This window comes from Drosophila innubila (assembly GCF_004354385.1).
Source record: "Drosophila innubila isolate TH190305 chromosome 2L unlocalized genomic scaffold, UK_Dinn_1.0 4_B_2L, whole genome shotgun sequence".
NCBI lineage: Eukaryota > Metazoa > Arthropoda > Insecta > Diptera > Drosophilidae > Drosophila > Drosophila innubila.
In genome coordinates, this window is record NW_022995372.1 from 13,449,549 (window position 1) to 13,470,548 (window position 21,000).

The 21,000-nt window shown below is 38.2% G+C and overlaps 2 protein-coding genes and 1 long non-coding RNA gene across 4 annotated transcripts; 1 reads left to right on the plus strand and 2 right to left on the minus strand.

Annotated features, from left to right (window-relative positions):
- Positions 1-359: 359 nt before the first annotated feature.
- Positions 360-11,940, minus strand: LOC117779544. 2 transcript variants are annotated; one of them, XM_034615776.1, is made up of 11 exons: positions 11,825-11,940; positions 8,576-9,119; positions 8,225-8,407; positions 7,330-7,492; positions 6,658-7,251; positions 5,459-5,984; positions 3,667-4,648; positions 3,471-3,598; positions 1,863-2,177; positions 1,712-1,798; positions 360-1,653 (listed from the first exon to the last, which is right to left on the minus strand). In XM_034615776.1, the coding sequence occupies exons 2-11, from the start codon at positions 8,794-8,796 to the stop codon at positions 1,517-1,519; spliced, it is 3,336 nt and encodes a 1,111-aa protein (XP_034471667.1). In that variant the 5' UTR covers positions 8,797-9,119; positions 11,825-11,940; the 3' UTR covers positions 360-1,516. The 2 variants fall into 2 exon arrangements, with proteins under 2 accessions (XP_034471667.1, XP_034471666.1); XM_034615775.1 differs by having other exon boundaries at positions 6,658-7,492.
- A 1,305-nt stretch (positions 11,941-13,245) lies between these two features.
- On the minus strand, positions 13,246-18,222 carry LOC117782182 (elongation factor 2). The gene is made up of 5 exons (XM_034619183.1): positions 18,103-18,222; positions 17,213-17,427; positions 16,614-17,141; positions 14,505-15,201; positions 13,246-14,422 (listed from the first exon to the last, which is right to left on the minus strand). Exons 1-5 carry the CDS (start codon positions 18,103-18,105, stop codon positions 13,331-13,333), a joined length of 2,535 nt encoding a protein of 844 aa, XP_034475074.1. The 5' UTR covers positions 18,106-18,222; the 3' UTR covers positions 13,246-13,330.
- A 1,599-nt stretch (positions 18,223-19,821) lies between these two features.
- LOC117781487 lies at positions 19,822-20,906 on the plus strand. The gene is made up of 2 exons (XR_004617167.1): positions 19,822-19,866; positions 20,652-20,906. It is a non-coding gene; the product is annotated as an uncharacterized LOC117781487 (long non-coding RNA).
- Positions 20,907-21,000: the final 94 nt, after the last annotated feature.

A 21,000-nucleotide genomic window follows, 5' to 3' on the forward strand; every position in this document is an offset into this window, starting at 1 on the left:
TCATATGATCCATTGATAGTTCAAGTACCCAAGTGCCACATATTTAATTTTGTTGTTGGCTTATATTATGGTTTTAATTTTTTATTTTCACACTACTTTTCTAAAAATATATTCAATATTATTAATACAAATAATTGTACATACAATATAATTAATTATAATAAATACCAACTTGCTATAGCATAATATAATATAATTCGTTAATAATACTTTTCAACTGGCTTTCCGGCGAAGGCGCCTGTTCGTAAAATGCTGCCAATTTGGCCATTTGGCTTATCAGTGTGTTAATAAAAAATACATAATTTTCCATATATACTATATTAATATTAATATATCATTTTCCATTTTCTTTTTTTTTATATTTAATGACTAGTAAACGTTTACAGTTTTACTTATTGCAGTTATTCGTATTCGCGTTGCTCCAATCTGAGCTCAGAATTTCCAAATTACAAAAGGATGGAAAATGCTGCCTGGTAAAGTCCTCTTGAGCATTTGTTCTTCCTCTTTAATTTAAGTATTAATTTTTTAGTTTACTCAAAATTTGGTTTTATTATTTCGAAATTGTATTATCAAACATTCTTTGAAATTTGGAGGGCGTTTCGGCTATTCTAGTCTCTCAAATTAAGAAATTACCATTTTCTTTTTAGATATTTTATACTTTTTTTTTAAGTTTTCGCCAGGAATTCTACTTCATTTCTTGGAAGATGGTAGAAGATTTAATAGTAAATCATGTACACTTCTGTCCGAAGCCAAATAAGTTCTACGCCTAAAAAAGAGGTGCCTCATCATTATATGTGTATATGCAACATCATCATATAAAGTAAGTAATGCTGTCTGGAACCCTAAACGGTTCAGTTATACTCCCAAAACTATGTATATAGAGTTTACCAGTTTATATATAAATTCAGTGCTTGTATAATTATTATGCTTTACTTTTTTCATATTCTTTTCTTTTTTTGTTGCTCATCGTTAAGTGCTTTTTTAATTGTGTGTACGGCCATGGAATTGTTGCAAGTTCAAAGTCTGGGTTCGTTCCGAATACATTTATATCTCTATATAATACTGTTGTCTTCTGGTCTGGTGTGAAAATTTTGTCTCATTTCTTGTCATTAAATTTGTAATACGCATTTACTTTTTTTTTGATTTCAGTCTTTACGATTCACGGCTTTGTGCATTTGAATTATTCAGTTTTACTCAATTACTAGACGACCGAAACATATTCGATATATTTATATAAATTGTGTTTTATGTTTTGTTTGCATAATTAGTTAAATTTTCAAGGTGAACGAACGTGAGAGCGTGAGAATAAGTCAAATGTGTTGCAAGAGTCTAAATAGTTGATGGATGAGCTGGTGAATCTGGAAGTTTACCTAGCGATATAACTTGAACTCTCCCTCAATACTTTTACATGATATATGTACGGAATAAGTATGCTTATCATATAAACATATCCAAAGAGAAGAGGGAGGGGGCAGTGCTCGGGCTTGACATTACAAATTGCAGTTCAGGATCTACTCTATTGATCCAGCGAGGTGGTTTTCGTGCGCTTCCAAAGCGTTTTGAAGAGACCCTTCTTTTTGGCCTTTGGAGTGGTGCCGACGCCCGCGGCAGCATTATCCTTGCGACTGCAGCTTTCCTTGCGCTTTGCGGAGCCTGTAAAGAAATTTCAGGGATTAAAGATACTCCTTAGATCGAATTAATCGCATTTTACCAGTTTCAAATTCATAGGCATGCTTGCTGTTGCTATCATCCATGGGAAGATCACTGTAAGCCTTGTGTTTGCGCTCCTTACTGCTTTCTATAAGAAAAGAATTGAATCCAATTTATAAAGGACTTAATCGGCCTGTTCATAATTTACTCACTCTTTTTGGTAATCAGCAAACTGGTGACACGTCGCAGCGCTTCACGCGGCGATTTGTTCAAAAAAGAGGGTGTTAGATTGGGCGGCAGTGTGAGCGGCTTACGGGATTGTCCCGTGCCGGACATGCCCGCCGGATTGTCCCACACTCGCACCGAGGCCAAACGATCAATGTTTTCCGTGGATGCGGGTCGCATGCTCCGCTGCTTGGGATACCAGCCACGTGCTGGAGCTCCCGTCATGCGCAGCATTTCATTCGAAGCTAAGGCATGATTAATCGAACGCTGACGGCAGATCTGTGCGGTGCCATAGGTGCCAGCTGGAAAGGAAGATTTTAAAAAGTTTATTTATTATTTATTTAATACAGGAAATCAAACCGAAACAAATATAGGTTACGGTTTCAATTCTGGTACGTCCCGAAATAACTATTTCGGTAAAAGGTTCAATTTCAGTTTTTTTCTTTCGGTTCCGGTATCAGTACCGGTACGTTAAGATGTCGTTTTGTAATAAATATGACATCGAAATAAACAGACCTAGGGCAAACAAATGAATTTAAAAATATTTGAGGCCAAATCATGGTCAAAATGACATTCTGCTTGAAAATCGGTTCAGTTTTGATCAAGTTATGACAGTTTGAAGTTGGTCAGACTGCGGATTTAGCCACTTTACAAGTCCTACTTTGTTCAGTTTCACATGTGTTTTTTTTTAAAAAAAATGAAAGGTCTCAGAATCAAGTTTATAGTGTTGTTTTATACGAATTACGATATATGGAGTTGATTAAAAGTGAAAGCTTGAGATTTAAAACAAAAATTTAATACAGAATGAATTTAGAGGCCAAATAATGATCAAAATGACATTCCGTTTAAATATCTATTCAGTTTTGATTAAGTTATGACAGTTGCAAGTTGGACAACTCTTAGACCTAGAAACTTTACCACAACCGTACCGGTACAAACGTTTCGGTATTCGGTTCTTGACAGAGAATTTTCATTCGGTTACGGTTTCAGTTGCGGTACTAAAAATGAAACGGTTAGTTTCGGCTAACGGTTCCGGTACCGGTTACGGTGTTATTCCCTGATTTAATCATTTAATTATAGTCATCAGCTACTTATCAACAGTCGAATTTTTTAAAATTTAAAATTATAATTTAAATGTTTGACATTTTATATAAGTACAAATATAAAATAAATTATCTAATATGAAGATTGAAACTAAATAAGCTCTAAATAGTATAATCAACTATAAATATATATAATAGATAAAAAGACTTTAATTGATTGTCTAGGTAGTTAATATTTAATCATCAATTATGAAGAGTGTCCAAGTCAAGGTGAAGTGAGAAAAGTGTCATTAAAAGATAGACAGAGCTTAACAGAGTCTTAAATGGGATTCTATCAATAGAATAATAACATCAACTATAATCTATATAATAATTAAGGTAATGTTGAATGTGAAATGGAGAAAGTGAGCTATAAAAAAAAGATAGTACATCTTTAGTCAGAAACCAATAGTAGAATATTCGTAATCAACGATTCACGGTTGAAATTAAGATAAAGAAAATTGTATACAATTGAATGACCTAGTCCTCCTCTATTTTACTGACCGTACTCACCTCCTATGCCCAAGATGGAGTTGCCCATGTTAATGCTATTCGATGTGCTAGATCTTGGCGCCGTGCGTGAACCGCTGACGGGTACAGGATCATTTTGGCGTCGATATGGCGTACGTGGTATGTCACAGCTGTAAATAAAAATAAAAAATGATGTGAGTTTGACTGGGAAAGCTTATAGTTCAATTTAAAAACGCACCCTCTGGCAAAGATTGGCGTTTCAGGAAGACTACATGAGGTTTGCAGGCGATGCTCCTCGCGGGGCGACTGCTTCAGACTGCGCTTGGTGCCATAGTTGATGTACCTGCGCTGATAGGAGCCCGTGCCAGCGACCGAACCGCCCTCGCACGATCCCATCGTGCCCATAGGCGGCTGTGGTAGAGGCGGCATTTGTCCCAGGCCTGTGGGTGTGGTAATACCACTGCCGCTACTATAGCCAAAGAGCTTGGGCGATCTCTTGCGATACTGTGAATCGATGCTCCAGGATTTCATCGTGTTGGCAGAGTGACCAGCTCGATGTGGTGGCACCGCTGGCGGTATCGGAGGTCCAGAGAGTCCGGGCAGCCCCTCTATAAAGCTGGTTGACTGATGGGCCGGTGCTGGCGGCGGTGGCAGCTCATCATTGAAGTGACGCACTGCAGCAACATTATCACGACTGCGACGGGTGTAACTATTGCTGTGTACTGCAGCTCCGGATGCCGTGGCATGCACCTCGACAACAGTGGTGCCACGGTTATTGGCAGGTCCAGCCACTGCCACAGAAGCTGGCAGCTCCAACTGCTTGCGAGGCTCCACTGGCGATGGAGGCAACGGCGCATCGTAATCAAACAGATCTGGATTGGAACTTGGCGGCGATGGTGGCAACGGACCAAAGCCAACATTCTGTGACAAGAGCATCTCCTTGGCACTCTCCGATTTATGCACGCCCGGACGGAACTCCAGCACACGCTTGGCGTGCAACTCGGCAGCGGCTGCAGCAGCGGCAGCTGCAGCTGCACTCGCTCCATTGGCAGGAGCATGTTGACTCATTATCGGCAAGTCTCCACGCAGCAATGCGCTAATGTTGTGCTCGATTTGCTTGAGCGGCGCACAGCCGTAGCTAAAGTCGGAGAGCTCCTCATCCTCCTCCAAGGTGGGCGCCAGATCCGTGTGGGGCGTTGTGGCATTCGAGATGCGTTGATCTGTTTAAAAATTAAACCGGATTAGTTGAATCTTTGGCAACACTATGACTCTAAATTCCACCTAATATTTAATACTGTTGAAAATCACAACTCAAATAAAATTTAATACTAAATATTTAGCGGTAATGTAATGTATTAGTATTTTGTGGAGATGAAAATAGCAACAAAATATTTAAAAATGAATCAAATTGCAATAAAATATTTAGAGTTAGTGAAATATTCATTAAATATTAAGTAGTGGTCAAGAAAAATTGTTGATGGTAATTTAAATTCCTAACTAAATATTTAGTGATAAATGTTTAGCGATTATGAACAGGTAAACTTATTATTTTGTAATGATGAAAACCACACCAAATTATTATATAACATACATATTTAGTAAATGGTCAAATACCCAAATCAATATGTTGTGATGATGAAAATCACAACAAAATATTTAATAATGAAAATATTTGGAGGTAATGAAATGTCCACTAAAAAGTTTGTATTTAGGGGTAATTAAAAATCGTAGCTAAATAATTAGTGTTGGTCAAAATCAAATCTAAAAATTTAATGATGATGAACAGTCCAACTAATTTTTTAATTTACTACTTTTAACAATTTAGTGCAAGCTGCTTTTTTCAACAATTTGTAATATTTAGTATAAAAAATCAACAAAGGGAAAATTGACTTTAATAATAGTAGATACACAAATTCAACTAGTTTTAATGGGATGAGATAGTGATAATTGACGTAACTAACTAAATTAAATATTTGCGTAATGCTAAACTAATGTTCTTTAGAGCTTTGTTCTGTTTCCCGATTCCTTACCATTTCCATTGTAGGTAAACAATTCGAAGCCGTTTCCATTGAGACGCGCCTCATCGAACTCCTCACTGCTCGAGGTGTTGTCCGGCATGGATTCGGCGCTCAGACGCTTCTCGGTCAACATTGCCGTCTTGCTTTTCAGGGGCTTGTTGCTTAGATGCTCCGTCGCCTCGGCAATGTCCAGGGAGAGCGCTGCCCGCTGAGCTGCAGCCATTTCCAGGCAACGTCGCGTTTGTGCCGCTGCTGCATCGCACTCCTTATAGATAAAGTTCATTTCGGAAGGTGCCGGCGGCGGTGGCAACGGTGCCGATTCACTTGGCTCACTGTCACTCGTATAGAACTCGTTGCTAATGGCGCCGGCGCCCAGCGATGTTCGTGGTGGCTTTGGTATGCTGAAAACATCGGCGGCACGTGGCGGCTTCTTGGCTGTGGAGCGACGAATGACAAAGGTGCCCTTGCCCAACATGCTCTGCTCATTGTAGACAAAGCTGTTGTTAAAGTCCACCAGGTTGTTCTCCTTAGGCTGGGACTGCAAAACAAGATGCAATAAGCATGTGTATTCTATAACTGTCTTTCAAAACGACTCTCAGTGATCCTGATATGCTGGAGTCAAAAAAAAAAAAACTGCAGGATTTGAACCCTGTGAAAAAGTGCTCGCCATCAATTTATATCTATCATATCGGTAAATTTAAAGTATCATTGTGAAGCTTGGTTTTTTTACAATACTTAATTAAAATGAATGTTAGATATTAAACAGTTTGTTTTTAATTAGAAAGAGCAAAAAATCAAACTCCAATCATATCAGAAATTACTAGTTACTATTAAAATGTAATTAATATTAAACTGTTTTTATGCATTTCATTTTATTGTAATTGAAATAACATTACTGAATGACTTTATCAGCGCACTGTATATTTATTAATAGAACAATAAGAAAGTTCAACTTTAATTTTCAATAGAAATTCGTTGAGAGTATGCTACTTTAATTATTAAATTTTTAAGAATCAACACTTGTCAACACTAATTTTTCTTCGGAAAATATTTTTTGTTATAATATCAGACGTTTAAAGATTATGAGAATTGCAACTTTGTAACAGCTGATAAAGAATATTTTTATTCGCAACCTAATAGTTGTTCTGTTGTTTAATGATTGTTAGATATTTGTAGAGCAATCCTGAGGGTCAATAAATTACTAAACTCACCTTTTTGGCAGCTCCAGAAGATGCCTTCTTGGGATTGTTAGACTTCTTTTGATTGCTCTTAAAGTGTATTTCCCAGGCGACGCCATTCAGCTTGACCGGCGTCAGGTCTGTGGAGATGGTCGACTCCTCCAGTGAATCCTCGGAATAATCGTCCACCTGCTGCATATTAATATTCGAAGCAGCTGGAGAAGCCTCGCCAGAGGATGATGATGATGTGGTGCTATTGGAATGTGGATTTAGCATGTGGCAAACCTCCTTGTGCTTCTCCACCGAATTAAGTAGCCGCTTGCCGCGTGCCCCCTCGCCAGCTGCCTTGGCCGAGGGTCCTGGATAAATGGTAACCGGATGTTCATTCAAAATTGGCTCAGGCAACTTGGCCAGGTTGCCACGCAGCACGGCATTATGCACGGCACTGATGTCGATGCCCAGCACATTTCGCTCCCCATTGCAACTGCCCGCCCGGATGGAGGCCAATCCACTTGAGGAGTTACCCGTCGAAACGGCACTCAAGTTTGATGTACGTGCCCCACAACAGGGTAGACTCGAGTAGTTGGAGTTTGTTGTTGGCGTTGAGTTGGAACTTCTTGCCTTTGGCTGAGTTGAGATGAGGTGAGGAGGGGCATTAATTGGTTTTCCATTACGTACACTCCATGTAGGGTGGGGTGTACTCACCAACGTTGTCTGTATGAGTGGCGTCGTCGCTTCCTGACTGTGCTCCGCCTCCGATAATTTGGTTAAATTCTCGGCCGTGCCATCAACTTCGTTGAAACTGCCCTCGGGCACGGTATCTGTGCTCGGTGTTTGGGGCACATCCTCGGAGTCCTTTTTGGACATGCTACATAAGAACGTGTATTTGAAAGTGCCAAGTAGTTATTAACAACTTAATAATCCTTGAATTAGTTTACATAATTTACTGATGATACGGTCAGTTGTGGTGGAAACTTAAAATTTAATTCTTAATTTGAAATTAAATTTATTACAGTTAGATGGCGTACTTTTCCTTATTTTATTTGTATTTTTCTTAGTCTCTATTGGAAATGTGCAAAATAGTTTGATGAGGAAAAATGAATATTTAAAAAAAAGTTGGGATTTACTCCTTACATCTTAGATTAAAAAATATATCAATTTGTACATGAGGATAATGAGTTTTTAAGTTTATAAACTGTGAAGTCAAAGATTACAGATTTGTTGCTTTGAAAGATGAATTTAATAATCATTATACAATTGAAAAAAAGTTTCTTTATTACATTCTATGTTTGTCGTTTGATAGTGATCAAATTTTGTAGAATATATGAAAAGAATTGCTCGATTTGCAGTATTCAAACAGTGAATAAACATAAAAATTTCGGTTATGCAAATTAATTAAACTATAGAGTACAAATGCAAAATGTGATTTAAAGACAATTTTCAATTCAAGTGATCGAATTCTATTTTGAACTGTCTCGATTTGATTTAAGCAAATGAAATTCGTGTTTAACTGACTGTTAAATTTGTCATTAAGATGAGAAAACGTGTCTTGAAGCAAAGCATGTGTCCCTCAGCGAGGGCTGCTTTAAATGTTACTCACTTTTTGCGACTGAGACTCATATAGCCATCGTCCTCGGATTGATTCTCCCCGCTGTTGCTATGCAAGGCGACAGGTTTCGTTGCTGCCTCCTCGAACTCCGATATGATATCGTCGAGCACTTTAATGGGCTCAGGTATGTCATCCATAGAGATGGGCTCCATTGAAGACTGCTGCAGTTGCTCGCTGTAAAATCGAAATCAAAATGAAATCAAATGAAATGAAATGAAAATGTAATTAGGTTCGTTCGCTCCAAGTGACTGTCATCATATTTGCAGCATTCGGCCGTCGGGTGTCGCAATTCCCTTGGCAGAGATTTTAATTCAATTCATTTAGAGCTTGCTTGCGACATACTTTTGCTTTTGTTGGTCTTCGTTGGCCGTCATTGCCGCTGCATCCAACGAATCCAGTTCAGCGGGCTCGGACATTTCAGCTGGCGTTGCCCGTGCCACTGTTGCTCCCTCCAGATCCAGCTGCAGCTGCAGCCCCACCTCCGCTTCAGTCTCTGTATCCGCCTCCAGTTCCAACGCCTCCACAGAATCGCGTGCTCCACACGATTCAGGTGTTGTTGCCATTATGCGATTTTCATTGAAAGAGCGACTGAGGGAACTGAGACTTTTTTTCTGACGGGTTTTTTCTGTTTTCGTTTTCGTTTTTTTTGTTTTCCTTTTCTTTTTTTTTTTTGTTGATTATGAAAATGTAATCAATGCGCCCACAGTCGTCGCTGCCTCTGTTGCAGTCGCAGTCGCTGCCTCTGTCGACGTCACCGTCGCTGTCGCTGCTCGCCTTTGTTGTCGGCTGTTTCAATTTTCATCTATGCAATGTGTGAAAGTGATTGGCGTTTTTTTCAGGTCATTAAATTCGTCATCAAAATGCTTTAGTTGCTGCTGTCGATGCTCTATGGGAAACAGGGGGGAAATTCAGCGGGGGTGGAAAGAAAGTTTGTTGAAAAAATCAAAGTTATTATTATATTATTGTTGTTGTAGTTGTTGTAACTGTAAGCCGCTTTATTCATAATAAATAAATAGCATTGATTTTGTATGCGTAATACACAAATCGCAATCAATGAATAATTATATTAAGCGGATATGAACATTATCCATGCCAAAATCAATTCCAAAAGTGGAATGATTAAGTATAATTAGCGGCATTCAGTTAAAGATTGTTCTTTCCTTATATACAATTTTTTTTTAATTTAATTTATTAATTTTATTAAACTTATAGCAAAACGAGGGTTCATCTTATACATTCCCTATAAATAAGAGTTGTGAAAAAAGTTATCTGGATGATTCAGAAATTTCAGATATAAATTGGGTAAAATATGTATCTTATTATTTTTAACTATCTATAAATAATATCTATAAATTAAATCCCAAATCCCATACAAATATATCGAATTCGTTGTTAGCGGCCATTAATCATCAGATTGTTTAATTATTGTTTTAAAAGTTGGAAGTGCAATAACGGTAATAAAGTTTGATTCAATTTAGTAGAAAAAAAGTTTAAGAATTAGTTCCTTATGAATAAGTCAATAAATTTTAAATAATTGAATGTTGTACTATATTTTATAATTAAGTTAAAAAAAATAGTTTAAGCTTATAAATTTTAAGAAGACAATTTACTTTCTAATAGTTTTAATTTGTTTATTTTGTTAATGATAATTATTGTGTTCCCAGTTAGAAAATTAATTGGATTTAAAAAAAAAACAGATGAGCAGATTTATCTGTTAGTTTTGAAACCAGTAAAACTAAGAACTTGTCCCTGATTACTTATACAAGTCCATTTAGCTAGTAGGATTAATCTAACCAGTTAAACAATGACAGATGTTCATTATAATGTCTTATAATTATAATAATAATTACTCTAATTTGGCATTGGGTCAACAAACTGTTAAACTCTAATTGAACTGTGAACTGCGCTCAAAATGAAGTTAAAATAATGCCAACTTTGAAGATACAATAGAAATCTTCAGGCTTAAAAATATAATCAGATTCAGCTACTCAGTTACTCGGATTCAAGTAGTTTTCTAATAAGATAAAGAAAATCATGCTTATTTCCAATAAAATCAGTTTACTCCACACGCCACAACATCTTAATGCAATCATAATATTGTTTTTCTCAATAATTTACTTCAGGGTATTTTTATTTTTACCATTTTGCAGCTGAGTACTTATTGAAGCATTCAGAGAGAAGCCAATTAAAAAGTGTTGAGACAACAAATTTAGCATTGATTTTTCACGTAGAACTCTTACGTTAGTTTCCGTAGGTGTGAAATTGCCAACTAATGTGGGAGAGTAAGTGTGAGAGCACTATTCTCACTCCTTTTATTTACTCCTACATTTTACTCTGTACTCCTTCTGCCAATGCTCCTCTACCAAAACTCCATGCTCCTTACTCCCACACCGCTGCTCGCGTTTCCTATCTTCATTCATATTTTCTATACATTTTGTGTGTAGAGAGGAGTTTTATGAAGCTCAGGCGCACTCAGACTCATACTCGCTCTTACACACTCTCACTCACACTCACACTCAGAGAGACAGATTAGCCTTCCTCCCTCCCACTCAGGCGCACACATTTTATATGCTGCTATACATAAACATGTCGTAGACACGCACACACATTAACGCAACGAAATGCTATTGCCTTGTTTTCCGCTATTTTTGCAAGCAGAGAGAAGAAAAAAAACATACAACTTTGCATTGGGTGGCCTAAAAACGCATTTCAACGGATGCAACAAAAAATAATGGGCATAAAAGTTTGCAATGTTTAAGTTTCTAATACGGAAAAATTTCATTTCCTGTGCTATCGGTAACTGTCCATAAATCCAGTTTCAATTCGAGCTGCAACCTCAGCCGCCCCCACACACACACACAAACAGGCAGCTAAAGCTCCAACTTTGTCTTAACTGCGCTGTTGGCGTCGCTGTTTTGCTTTTGCCTTTTGCTTTACTGAATGAAGTTGCCTAGCGTCGTCGTCGACGTCGTCACAGGGAGTCTGGCATCGATTTTTTCATATGCAGACGCACACACACTTCAACCCACACACTATACACAAATCACTCACATATAGAGATTTGCATTTTTTACGTTCGCTTTTGCCTAATAATTACAGTTAAAAGCTTTTACTGCCAAAAGGTCAAATCAAAAATCTTCCAATTGGAAATGTTGCTAAATATAGCAGAAATGACAGCGTGTGCGCGAGAGCGAGACAGCCAACCCACCGGGGGCTAGTGTAGTGACAGACGAAACGGCGGCGGCTGCGACGTCGACGATGACGAAGACAGCGACGGCGGCGACTTTTGAGACGATGACAAAAACAGACGGAAACTTCCGAGAACAAGAGAATTCTATTCGCATTTTGCATTTTGCTTATGAATTACATACAAACGCACGCACGCACACACGAACAGACACAGACAGCAGTACATGTGTGTAATTTACATTTTACATTTATGCACAACGTTCTTTTCATTTTGTTGCTAGCTTTTGTTTGGCAAGCTAAAATCTAGCTGAATTTCGGATTATTTTGCAATATTTTACTTGCTTAATTTCTTTTGAATTTGATGTACTGCACAAGCCACACAATCCACACACTCACACATACCTATTTATTGAGATTTACAAAAATATTGCAATGCATTCTGCGCGCAGGGTATTCACCAAAATACGTGTGCTCGCGTCGAACATCGAAACACGACTGAAACGAAGACCGAAGCCAATTGGACACTGTACTGTTACTGTATTTTTGGTGGTAGCTGCAACAAATCATGTATGTTTGTTGTTGTTGTTATTATCCCTCGTCGCTGGAGCTCCCTCCACACAAAGAGAGCGCGCAAAGAGACAACTTAAATACACTGAAACTTTAATGTGTAGTAGAAGGATCCTTAAGATATCTTAACTGCTTGCTTATGATTATACAAACATATATAATTTGTAATATTAGATAGCTGCTTAATTAATTATATTGAACACGAATTAATTAGTAGATCTTATATACACCATAAGGATATAGCTGAAAGTTTAATTGTTAGTCATACAAACATTAGTTTGAGCAGCCATACAAAAGCCTCAAAAAAGAGAGCGAACAAAGCATAACACATAGAATGAGAGAGCATTGTGTGGGAGTTCTTGTTTTGCAGTCTGTCTCTTTGTCTGCTCCCACCCCACACAAGCAATTGTTGTTGTTTTTATTTGCCATACGCAGCGTGTCGCTCATTTGTTGTAATCATTACCATTGATTGGCTTTGTGTGCTTTGCTTTGTGATTTTGCACTCGGCCACGCGGCTCGTTTTACGCACACTTCGGTGCAGTAACAAAAACAACAGCAAATAACGTCAACCCCCGTTTATGTTAGTGAATGCAACAACAACAGCTGTTAAAGGTCTTAGCAGAGCAGTGTTGATAATTTAGCCATTTTGTGGCTAACACAACTAGAGTTAGAGTTGCTGTGATTAGTGATGTGCAAGACATCGGTTCGTTGAAACAGAAATTTCTATTTTAAAATTGATACTTTTCCGAAAGAGAAATTAAAAAAAATGTAATCCTATGCAATTACATAAGTTAAGTACATAGCAATAATGTGAAAAACTTTAATACCTTAAGTTAGTTTTTCGATGTATAAATTTTTCTGTTGGTTGTTTTCAAATCCGATGCTTGAGTAAACATATCTATATTGGTATTTGCAATGTGAACTATCACCGAGCTTGTGCTTAGTCTGGTTTGCTGTTAACTTAACATGATTGTTAACAGCGCCATGTGTTCTTATTAGACATTGCATTGTGGAACAACAATTGTTCTTCTCTTCTAATCTTGTCCCCCTATTTCGTTTGTTGTTTCTATTTTTGTTTAGTTTCAAGCACACTTAAGTGCTTTCTACGTATGTATTTGTTTTTTGTTTTTGTTTTTATAAACTTAAATTATAATCATTTAGTTGATTTATTTTGTTGTTGTTTTTACTGTTATACAATTAATAATCATCAAAATTTCTTTAAATGTGTGTGTTTTAAAACGCTGCCAGCGGCCACAGCTGATGTTGTTGTTGCTGCCTGTTTGATCGGATGTTGGTAGTTGCTCTTAGCCAGCTGCAGCTCCAATTGTGAGTCGGAGTCGCTTACAACTTGTCCAAATACTGCGACAGATCGGGCAGACCATCCTTGAGACCCTTGCGTTTACGGGTGTCCTGGACAATCTGGTAAGGTTTGCTGGATGGCTCGCATGGATCACCGGGCAGCACCTGCCAATGGTCGAACACGCACTGAGGGAAGGCCTGGCCACCAGTGTTGGAGCGCAGATCGGCGGTGAAGCCGAAGGATTCGTTGACGGGCAGATATGCCTTCACGACGAACATGGGAGTGCCGACCACTTGGTTCTCCTCGAAGACGTGGCCACGACGTCTGTTCAGCACACCGTAGATGCCACCAACGGCAACCTCGGGACACTGAATCTCGCACAGATAGACGGGCTCCATCAGACGGGGACCGGCCGTAATGGCAGCGGCGTACAGGCAACGACGGGTCGTGGGAATGATCTGGCCACCACCGCGATGGATGGCATCGGCGTGCAGGGTGACATCGTAGATGTTGAAGCGCACACCACGCAGATTCTCATCGGCCATGATACCCTCCTTGGAGGCCCATTGGAAGCCAGCAACGACGGAATCCTTGATTTCGTTGAGGTACTGCACGGACTTGGTGCAATCGAGAATGAAGTTGGGGCCAGTACCATCGGGGCCAAAGCACCAGATCTTACGGGCCTCGGTCACATCGTAGTCGTACTTCTCGGCCAGATAACGGGCGCGCACCTTGAAATCATCCTTGGAGCTAACTTCACCGTTATCAATATCCTCGGGCAGACCGTCGGGCATGGGCAGAGCCTTCATGAGCAGACGGTTGTGCTTGTTGGGAGACTTGGACAAGCACATCTGGTTGGATTCCTCGAAGACGGTTTCACGGTACGAGACAACGGGATCGGACTTCTTCAGGGGGATGCAAGCGTGATCCTCTTCCAGATCCTTAAGGCAAATTTCCAAATGCAATTCACCGGCACCAGCAATGATGTGCTCGCCAGACTCCTCAATGATGCACTGCACCATAGGATCGGATTTGGCCAGACGCTTCAGACCCTCCACCAATTTGGGCAAATCAGCTGGATTCTTGGGCTCGACAGCGACACGCACGACAGGAGACACGGAGAACTTCATGACCTGAGATTTGTGTTGGAATTGAGCATAATATTAGAGTTGAAAAGAGAGCACGAATTTGTGGTTGTGTGGTTGATTGCATTACCTTCATGTTGTGGGCATCCTTGAAGGTGGTGATGGTACCGGTCTTGACCAGGAACTGATCGACACCGACCAGACCGCAAATGTTGCCAGATGGCACATCCTCGATGGCCTCAACATAGCGACCCATCATCAGAATGGTACGCTGGATGGCCTTCTCGTACAGATCCTCCTTCTTGCCGGGAGTGTAGTTGGGGCCCATGATGCGGCACTTCTGGCCGGTGGCCACCTTGCCGGAGAACACACGGCCAAAGGCATAGAAACGTCCCTTATCGGAGGTGGGCACCATCTTAGAGATGTACATCATCAGAGGACCATCGGGATCGCAGTTCTTGACAGCGACGGCGGCCTCATCATCGTGGGGACCCTCGTACAACATCTCCATGCGGTACTTCTGGGCAACCACGGGCGATGGCAAATGGATAGCAATCATCTGAAGCAGAGCCTCACCGGCTGGCAACCAGGTGCGCATCACAGTCTTGAGCAGAGCCTTGCCGTCCTTGTCCTTATCTTCGTGCTTGAGGGCAACTCCGATCTTGGTCAGCAGATTGTCAATCTCCTCCTTCTTGTAGTTCATGATGGCATCGAACACCTTGTAGATGGGATCCAGGATGTACATGCAGAAGGAACGCTTGTTGTCCGCCTCCTTTTGCTTTTGCCACTTCTTGGTCTTGGCATTGAAGAAGTTCTCACCCCACAGACTGTAAACAAAAATCACAACATGAATTTAATGCAAAGAATCTAAAGAAATTTCAACTAATCTAAGGATATAACTTTAAGAAACCAAAATAGGGTTCGTACTCTAAGAAACAAAAACGAGGAGATTCAAAAAAGAAAAACATACAGAGTATAAAAATAAGGAGCAAATCTGTTTTAATCAGGGTATCTCAACCCGAATCAAATATTGAATTTAGTCTTGTTTCGGTTAGAGTTTTAGTTACGGTTACCAATTTCAATCGGTTAATACCGGTTAAAGGTTAAGGTTTCAATAACGGTTTAAGTCGCTGTTTTGAATATTATTATAAAATAGTTTTGAGCTTCTCAGACTCTCTTAGAATTTCTTTTTCAAGTTACCTATGTATTTAATTTAATTTGCATCTAATTGTCTGAATACTAAATTTAATAAATTAAGTAAGGAAATATGTGATCAAATTAATTAGAACGGTTTTTTAACCATCGAAATTTTTTCTTCCTTTTATTTAAGCGTATTTTTAGTAAGCGTGATTTTAAATTGAAGTGAAAATCAAAAATATTTAATTGAAAAAACTGCGGTAAAATAGTAAAATATTATTTAACGCACCGAATCTAGGGAATTTGTAACAAGGAAGGCAAAATTACCCAAATTGCAATTAAGAAAAAAACGTTAAGAACTTGGAAAATAAAATAAATATGTTTTTAATTTTAACGCAGTTTTTTATAAAAATATTGTTGATATACAATTTGTTTTTGTATATCCCTAATTAAATTTTTCTCATCTGTAATTTAATAATTACAAGTTTCCTTGATTTTTGCTTAACCCCAATTTTGGAATTCGTAGTAATTTTTATTGTATTCGTATATGGAATTCCAGGTACATATTGAATATAACTAAACTGTTGCTAATACATATTGTGGTTGTAGTTGTTGGCAATTAATTGTTAATAAACAAGTTGTTGGCAATTAATTGTTAATAAACAAATAAAAAATAATACAAATTTCAAGATTTGACTATTAGATTAGACATGGTTTATCGTCTAAGTTGACCGCGCCCAGAGAAATTACGTAAGCTTCTCAAAAAATAATAAATATATATTATGTTTTTACAGTCGCATAAATCAGGTTTAGCTGCTGTATAAACATGGTAATAGAGTTGTCGAGTCGCTGCCTTGGCAATGCACTGTTTGGACATTGGGAAAGAGGTCCCGATGCAGCGTTTCGGCAGCGTCTTCAGTTTTCATCTGCTTTTATTGTTGTTGCACTTGTGGCGCTATCAACACGCGCGGTTCTTCGGACAACACATACACTCCCTATGGGGGCGAGGGGAGTCTGAAGAGTTCGCACGCTCAGCGTCACACGTATTGTGCTAAAAGCGCGAGGGGAGTACGTAAGGTAACAAAGTGGTTTGTCAACTTACCGGTTCATTAGCTTGACAACATCAATCTTGAACTTCTCGGAGTACATCTCGGAGAACTGCTTGAGGGTGAAGGCCCAGCCGTGGAGACCGGAACCGAAACCGACGGAGCCCTTGGAGGGATCCACACGCACCTCACCCATTGGACCACCGTCGTCGTTGTAGGTGGCAATGATGACGTTTACGTTCTCCACGATGCGCTGGAAAGTCTGATACAGCTCCTCGGCATCCAGTTGCAGCTCCAACAGAGCACGGTCCATCTTGTTCATGAACAGAATGGGCTTGATACGCTCGGCAATTGCCTGACGGAGCACAGTCTCCGTCTGCACGCACACGCCGGAGACGCAGTCGACGACGACGAGGGCACCGTCGGTGACACGGAGGGCAGCGGTCACCTCCGAGGAGAAATCAACGTGACCGGGTGAATCGATCAGATTGATGAGGAAACCCTTGCATTCCTTCTCACGCTGATCGGCTTGCGTGATGAAAACCAGATCCTTCTCCTCCACCTCAAAGTACATGGAGATAGCACTAACGAAAGCGGAAGATCAATGTGATTACTATCAAAAGTTTCGGGGAGGTATTAGAATCTCATCTCTTACGTGGACTTGATGGTAATGCAACGCTCCTGCTCGTCCTTGCGCGTATCGGTGAAACGCGTCTCTCCGGCCTTGGCACCGGCAATAATACCCGCCTTGGACACCAGGGAATCGGTGAGCGTGGATTTGCCATGATCGACGTGGGCAATGACGGACATGTTGCGAATGTTACGCTTCTTGTCCATCAAGCCACGGATTTCGTCGACGGTGAAGTTGACCTATAAACAACAACAGCATCCAAGTGAAGAGAAAGCAACAACACAGAGAAGAGAATGGGAAGAGTGAAAGAGAGAGAGAGAGATAGGTTAGTTAGCTCTTTAAAAATGGCGTCTACAGTGACCGTCAGCTTAAATCAGCCACGACTCAGACATATTTTAAATTTAACATGTAGCAGAAAATAATTTATTATCTAAATAGTACAAATAATAAGTGTACCATTTCTGCTGTGAGTCACTGTGCATTCACATTTACAATCCATCAGTGTGAGATTTGTGAGGTTAGAGCTGAACACAAAACCACTTGCGTTCGTTGTGGTTATTTCACAAGAAATACGCAAAGTTCTTGAAATACCAATGCATTAGTGCAAATGCCTTAAACAAACAGCTGCCAACATCTTTTTTTTCCTGTGTTGTCAGCCAAGTCTTTTCAATAGCAAACTGCATACGTCATTTTCAGTTCCCCCCTTGTCCCATTTTCTTTGTCTTGCATTTTACTGCTGTCTCACACACACGCATGCACACACACACTTATAATTGGGCTTTGTCACGTCAACAGTTTAATTTGCACAATTTCATGCATTTGCCTCTTTCAAAGACCTAAAATCTTCACACACTTGTTTGCCACATACGTTTCAGTTGCATTTTCTGCATTTATTTCGGTTAATTTGCACCTACCATTTTGGATGTTTATTGATTTGCTTGGACCAACTTTAAAAACACTACACGCCTGCACTGGCGTATCGACAGGAAAGAACGAGCAATAGAGTGGAATCGAGTGGTTCGGACCAAGTTCTATTGAACAAGTCCCTAAAGTGAACGAGCAAAAGTGAACTAAGCAACCGAGGGTTGCCCATCCAGTGCAAATTTCCGATCTGGTTTGATTTTTTGTACTTAAATAAACGAGAACATTTCCGAAATTTATATTTTTTTTAGCTAGAATATTTTGAATTTTTGCAGGATTTTCGTGAGAATTGCTATATATATATATATATATATATATATATATAAATATATAATTTTGTAATTTTGTCTAATTTCGAATTTATTATTTTCATCAAATTTATTAATTTTTTATTGAGTTGATTAATAAATTAAAATTTCTATCAGTGATGGGCGATAAAATAAGTTGAGCGTCCATAACAGAGCGAGCAAATGAACTAAATCCCTGATTGTAGGTTCATTTAGTTCTCGATGTTTGCCATCTACACAGTTCGACCGTTGAAACGAAAAAAAAAAAAAAACATCAAAGACCGCGAAAAATGTATGTTCAAAATACAAACAAGTTGTGAAATGTATGCAAAATATTCTAATTTACAGTTAACATCTAAAATAAAATAAAATAAAAAAAAAACTTAATGAGCCGTATGTTTGTTATCGCTATATTATAATCTGTAAATGAAATACAAAAAGAAAAATAATAATAAGTAGACATATTCAAAATTGCTGTCAAATGTTTGTTAATAGCTTTTATATTGATTAAATTTTTGGTCATTTGGCACAGTTCAACAAAATTATTACCTGCTCTTTATTAGCTTTATATTTAAAGTAATTTTACATTTTTGACAAAATGCGCCTTAATTTTTTAAATAGTTGTTCTACAGCTGACATATAAATAGATCGTCAAAATTGGTTTAACATTAAAAAAAATTTAAAAGCAAATACTTTAATTTCTGCAAAATTTCACCGAAGTTGGAATTCAGAACACAGCTTTCAGAATTGATCGTATCTAATTATAACCAATTGTTTATTAAAAGCGTAATTGTATATACAACTTTTCCTAATTCTTAAATTGTAATCAAATAATTGGCTAATAAAGAAAGACATGAGTCAACAGTTTCTCTGGTTTTATTTTTCTGTTCTCACGCATCTAAAACAATTGGGCAAGAAAAAGTTTTACAACTCGTTTCCCTCAGTCAACTCTTCACGGATATTATCGTCAGCATCATTGAAATACTTAAGAAATTTCTTGAGTTCAATGACAACAATCGAGATTGATTGCATTAATAAATTTACAATAAATACATCAATTATAAAATGGAATTTGTTCGAAAACCGTTTGTTTTTTAGTCATGTTCTCGGCTTCATGGCGTTTGGCAACATTTTAAGTGCTGGCAACATTTGAAATTGTTGATAAGCACAAGTTCACCACAGTGACCATCAAACTGTACAAATGTATCTCAAACATGTGTGCATCAAACTGGCAAGGACTCAAACCAGTTTTAAGCTCAAACATATTGCTCTGCAGCATTGTTGCAGCAACATCCATCATTTGCTCATCATCATTGAGTGCTTACAACTTCGGCAAGAGCTTGCCCCACGTTGCGGCAACAATGTTGTCGCAACATCATTGGCTGTGTTGTATCGACTGTTCGTGCAACGTCGATGCGACCGGCCGAACAGTTTTCAAGTGATTTTCTGTGCGTACGGTTTATGCTAACGGTAAAACTAAAGGCTCACTAACTGAAACTAACACACACAGACTAGTGCGTTTTGTTGTTGTTACCCAAAGTGTGTGCGTATGTGTGTGTGTGTGCATGTGCATTTGTGTGTGTGATTTAAATTGTCAGGATGCATAAAAGTGATAAATAAATACCAAAATATATGTAACAATTTAAAAATTAAAATAAAAATGCAAAAAACATTAGAAAATTGTGCCAATATTTTAAATAAAAGAAAAACCAAGAAATTAGATAAGATCGTGTTAGAAAACTAATATTTTAGGTTTTTGAGAAAAGAATATTTGGAAAACAGTAAAACAAGTATTATAATAATGTTTATTCATAAATATATTTATTTATGTGTTTAATTTCCTATGAACATATATATTCAAGAATGTGTAAATTGTTAAATTGGAATATTACTAGAATAGTTTGTACTAAGGAACTTAGAATTTTTTAATTATATAAAGTTCAGAATATTTTCTGTATTTTTTCATATTTAATTTATTTATTTAAAGTCAAGAAAACGCATTCAGCCATTAATTAATTAAAATATAAAGTAAAATTGCAAAATAAAATATTGAATAAACAATTTAAATAAATTGTATATTATTTAAATTTGTAAAAAAAAGTTTAAAACTGGATTCTTGGATTAAGCTGAGCATCAAATGTGTATAAATGAACTGATAAAAATGCAAAGTAACTTTTTAATTAAATTATTATTTTTGCTTTCATTTTAAATATAATAAAAAAATTCAAAATCATTTCTTTTTTTTGATTTATTAGAGCTCAAAGGTGGAAAGTTTTTGCCGTCGTCTTTGATCTTTAATAACACAAAAGCGTAAAGGATAAAGAATATAAAGTTATTATAATAATTACATGATAAAGAAAATGGGATAAGTGCGTCCCTTTCCCACACGTTTCCCCGCTGACGTTGATCGTGACAGGAACGGGAACTTTTGTCGTCTCGTTTCGCGATTCTTATTAGAAAATCCTTTTTACGCGTTCGCTCAGTTGCGCAAAAGGGAGTCAAGAAAAGTAGAAGAATAAAGAGAAGAAGAAGAAAGTAACAACAAAGAATTGCACGTTCTCAAAGTTTTGCTCAGTGCGTTTTTTTCTCGTGTCTTGCACAGCA

Coding starts and splice junctions, on each gene's coding strand:
- LOC117779544 (XM_034615775.1), bottom strand. CDS start 8,796: ATGGCAACAACACCTGAATCGTGTGGAGCACGCGATTCTGTGGAGGCG. Junction 3,599..3,666: donor ACGCCAATCTTTGCCAGAGG/GTGCGTTTTTAA, acceptor TTTTATTTACAG/CTGTGACATACCACGTACGC. Junction 2,178..3,470: donor CTCCATCTTGGGCATAGGAG/GTGAGTACGGTC, acceptor CTTCCTTTCCAG/CTGGCACCTATGGCACCGCA.
- LOC117782182 (XM_034619183.1), bottom strand. Junction 15,202..16,613: donor GTTGTCAAGCTAATGAACCG/GTAAGTTGACAA, acceptor TTTTGTTTACAG/TCTGTGGGGTGAGAACTTCT. Junction 14,423..14,504: donor AGGATGCCCACAACATGAAG/GTAATGCAATCA, acceptor CACAAATCTCAG/GTCATGAAGTTCTCCGTGTC.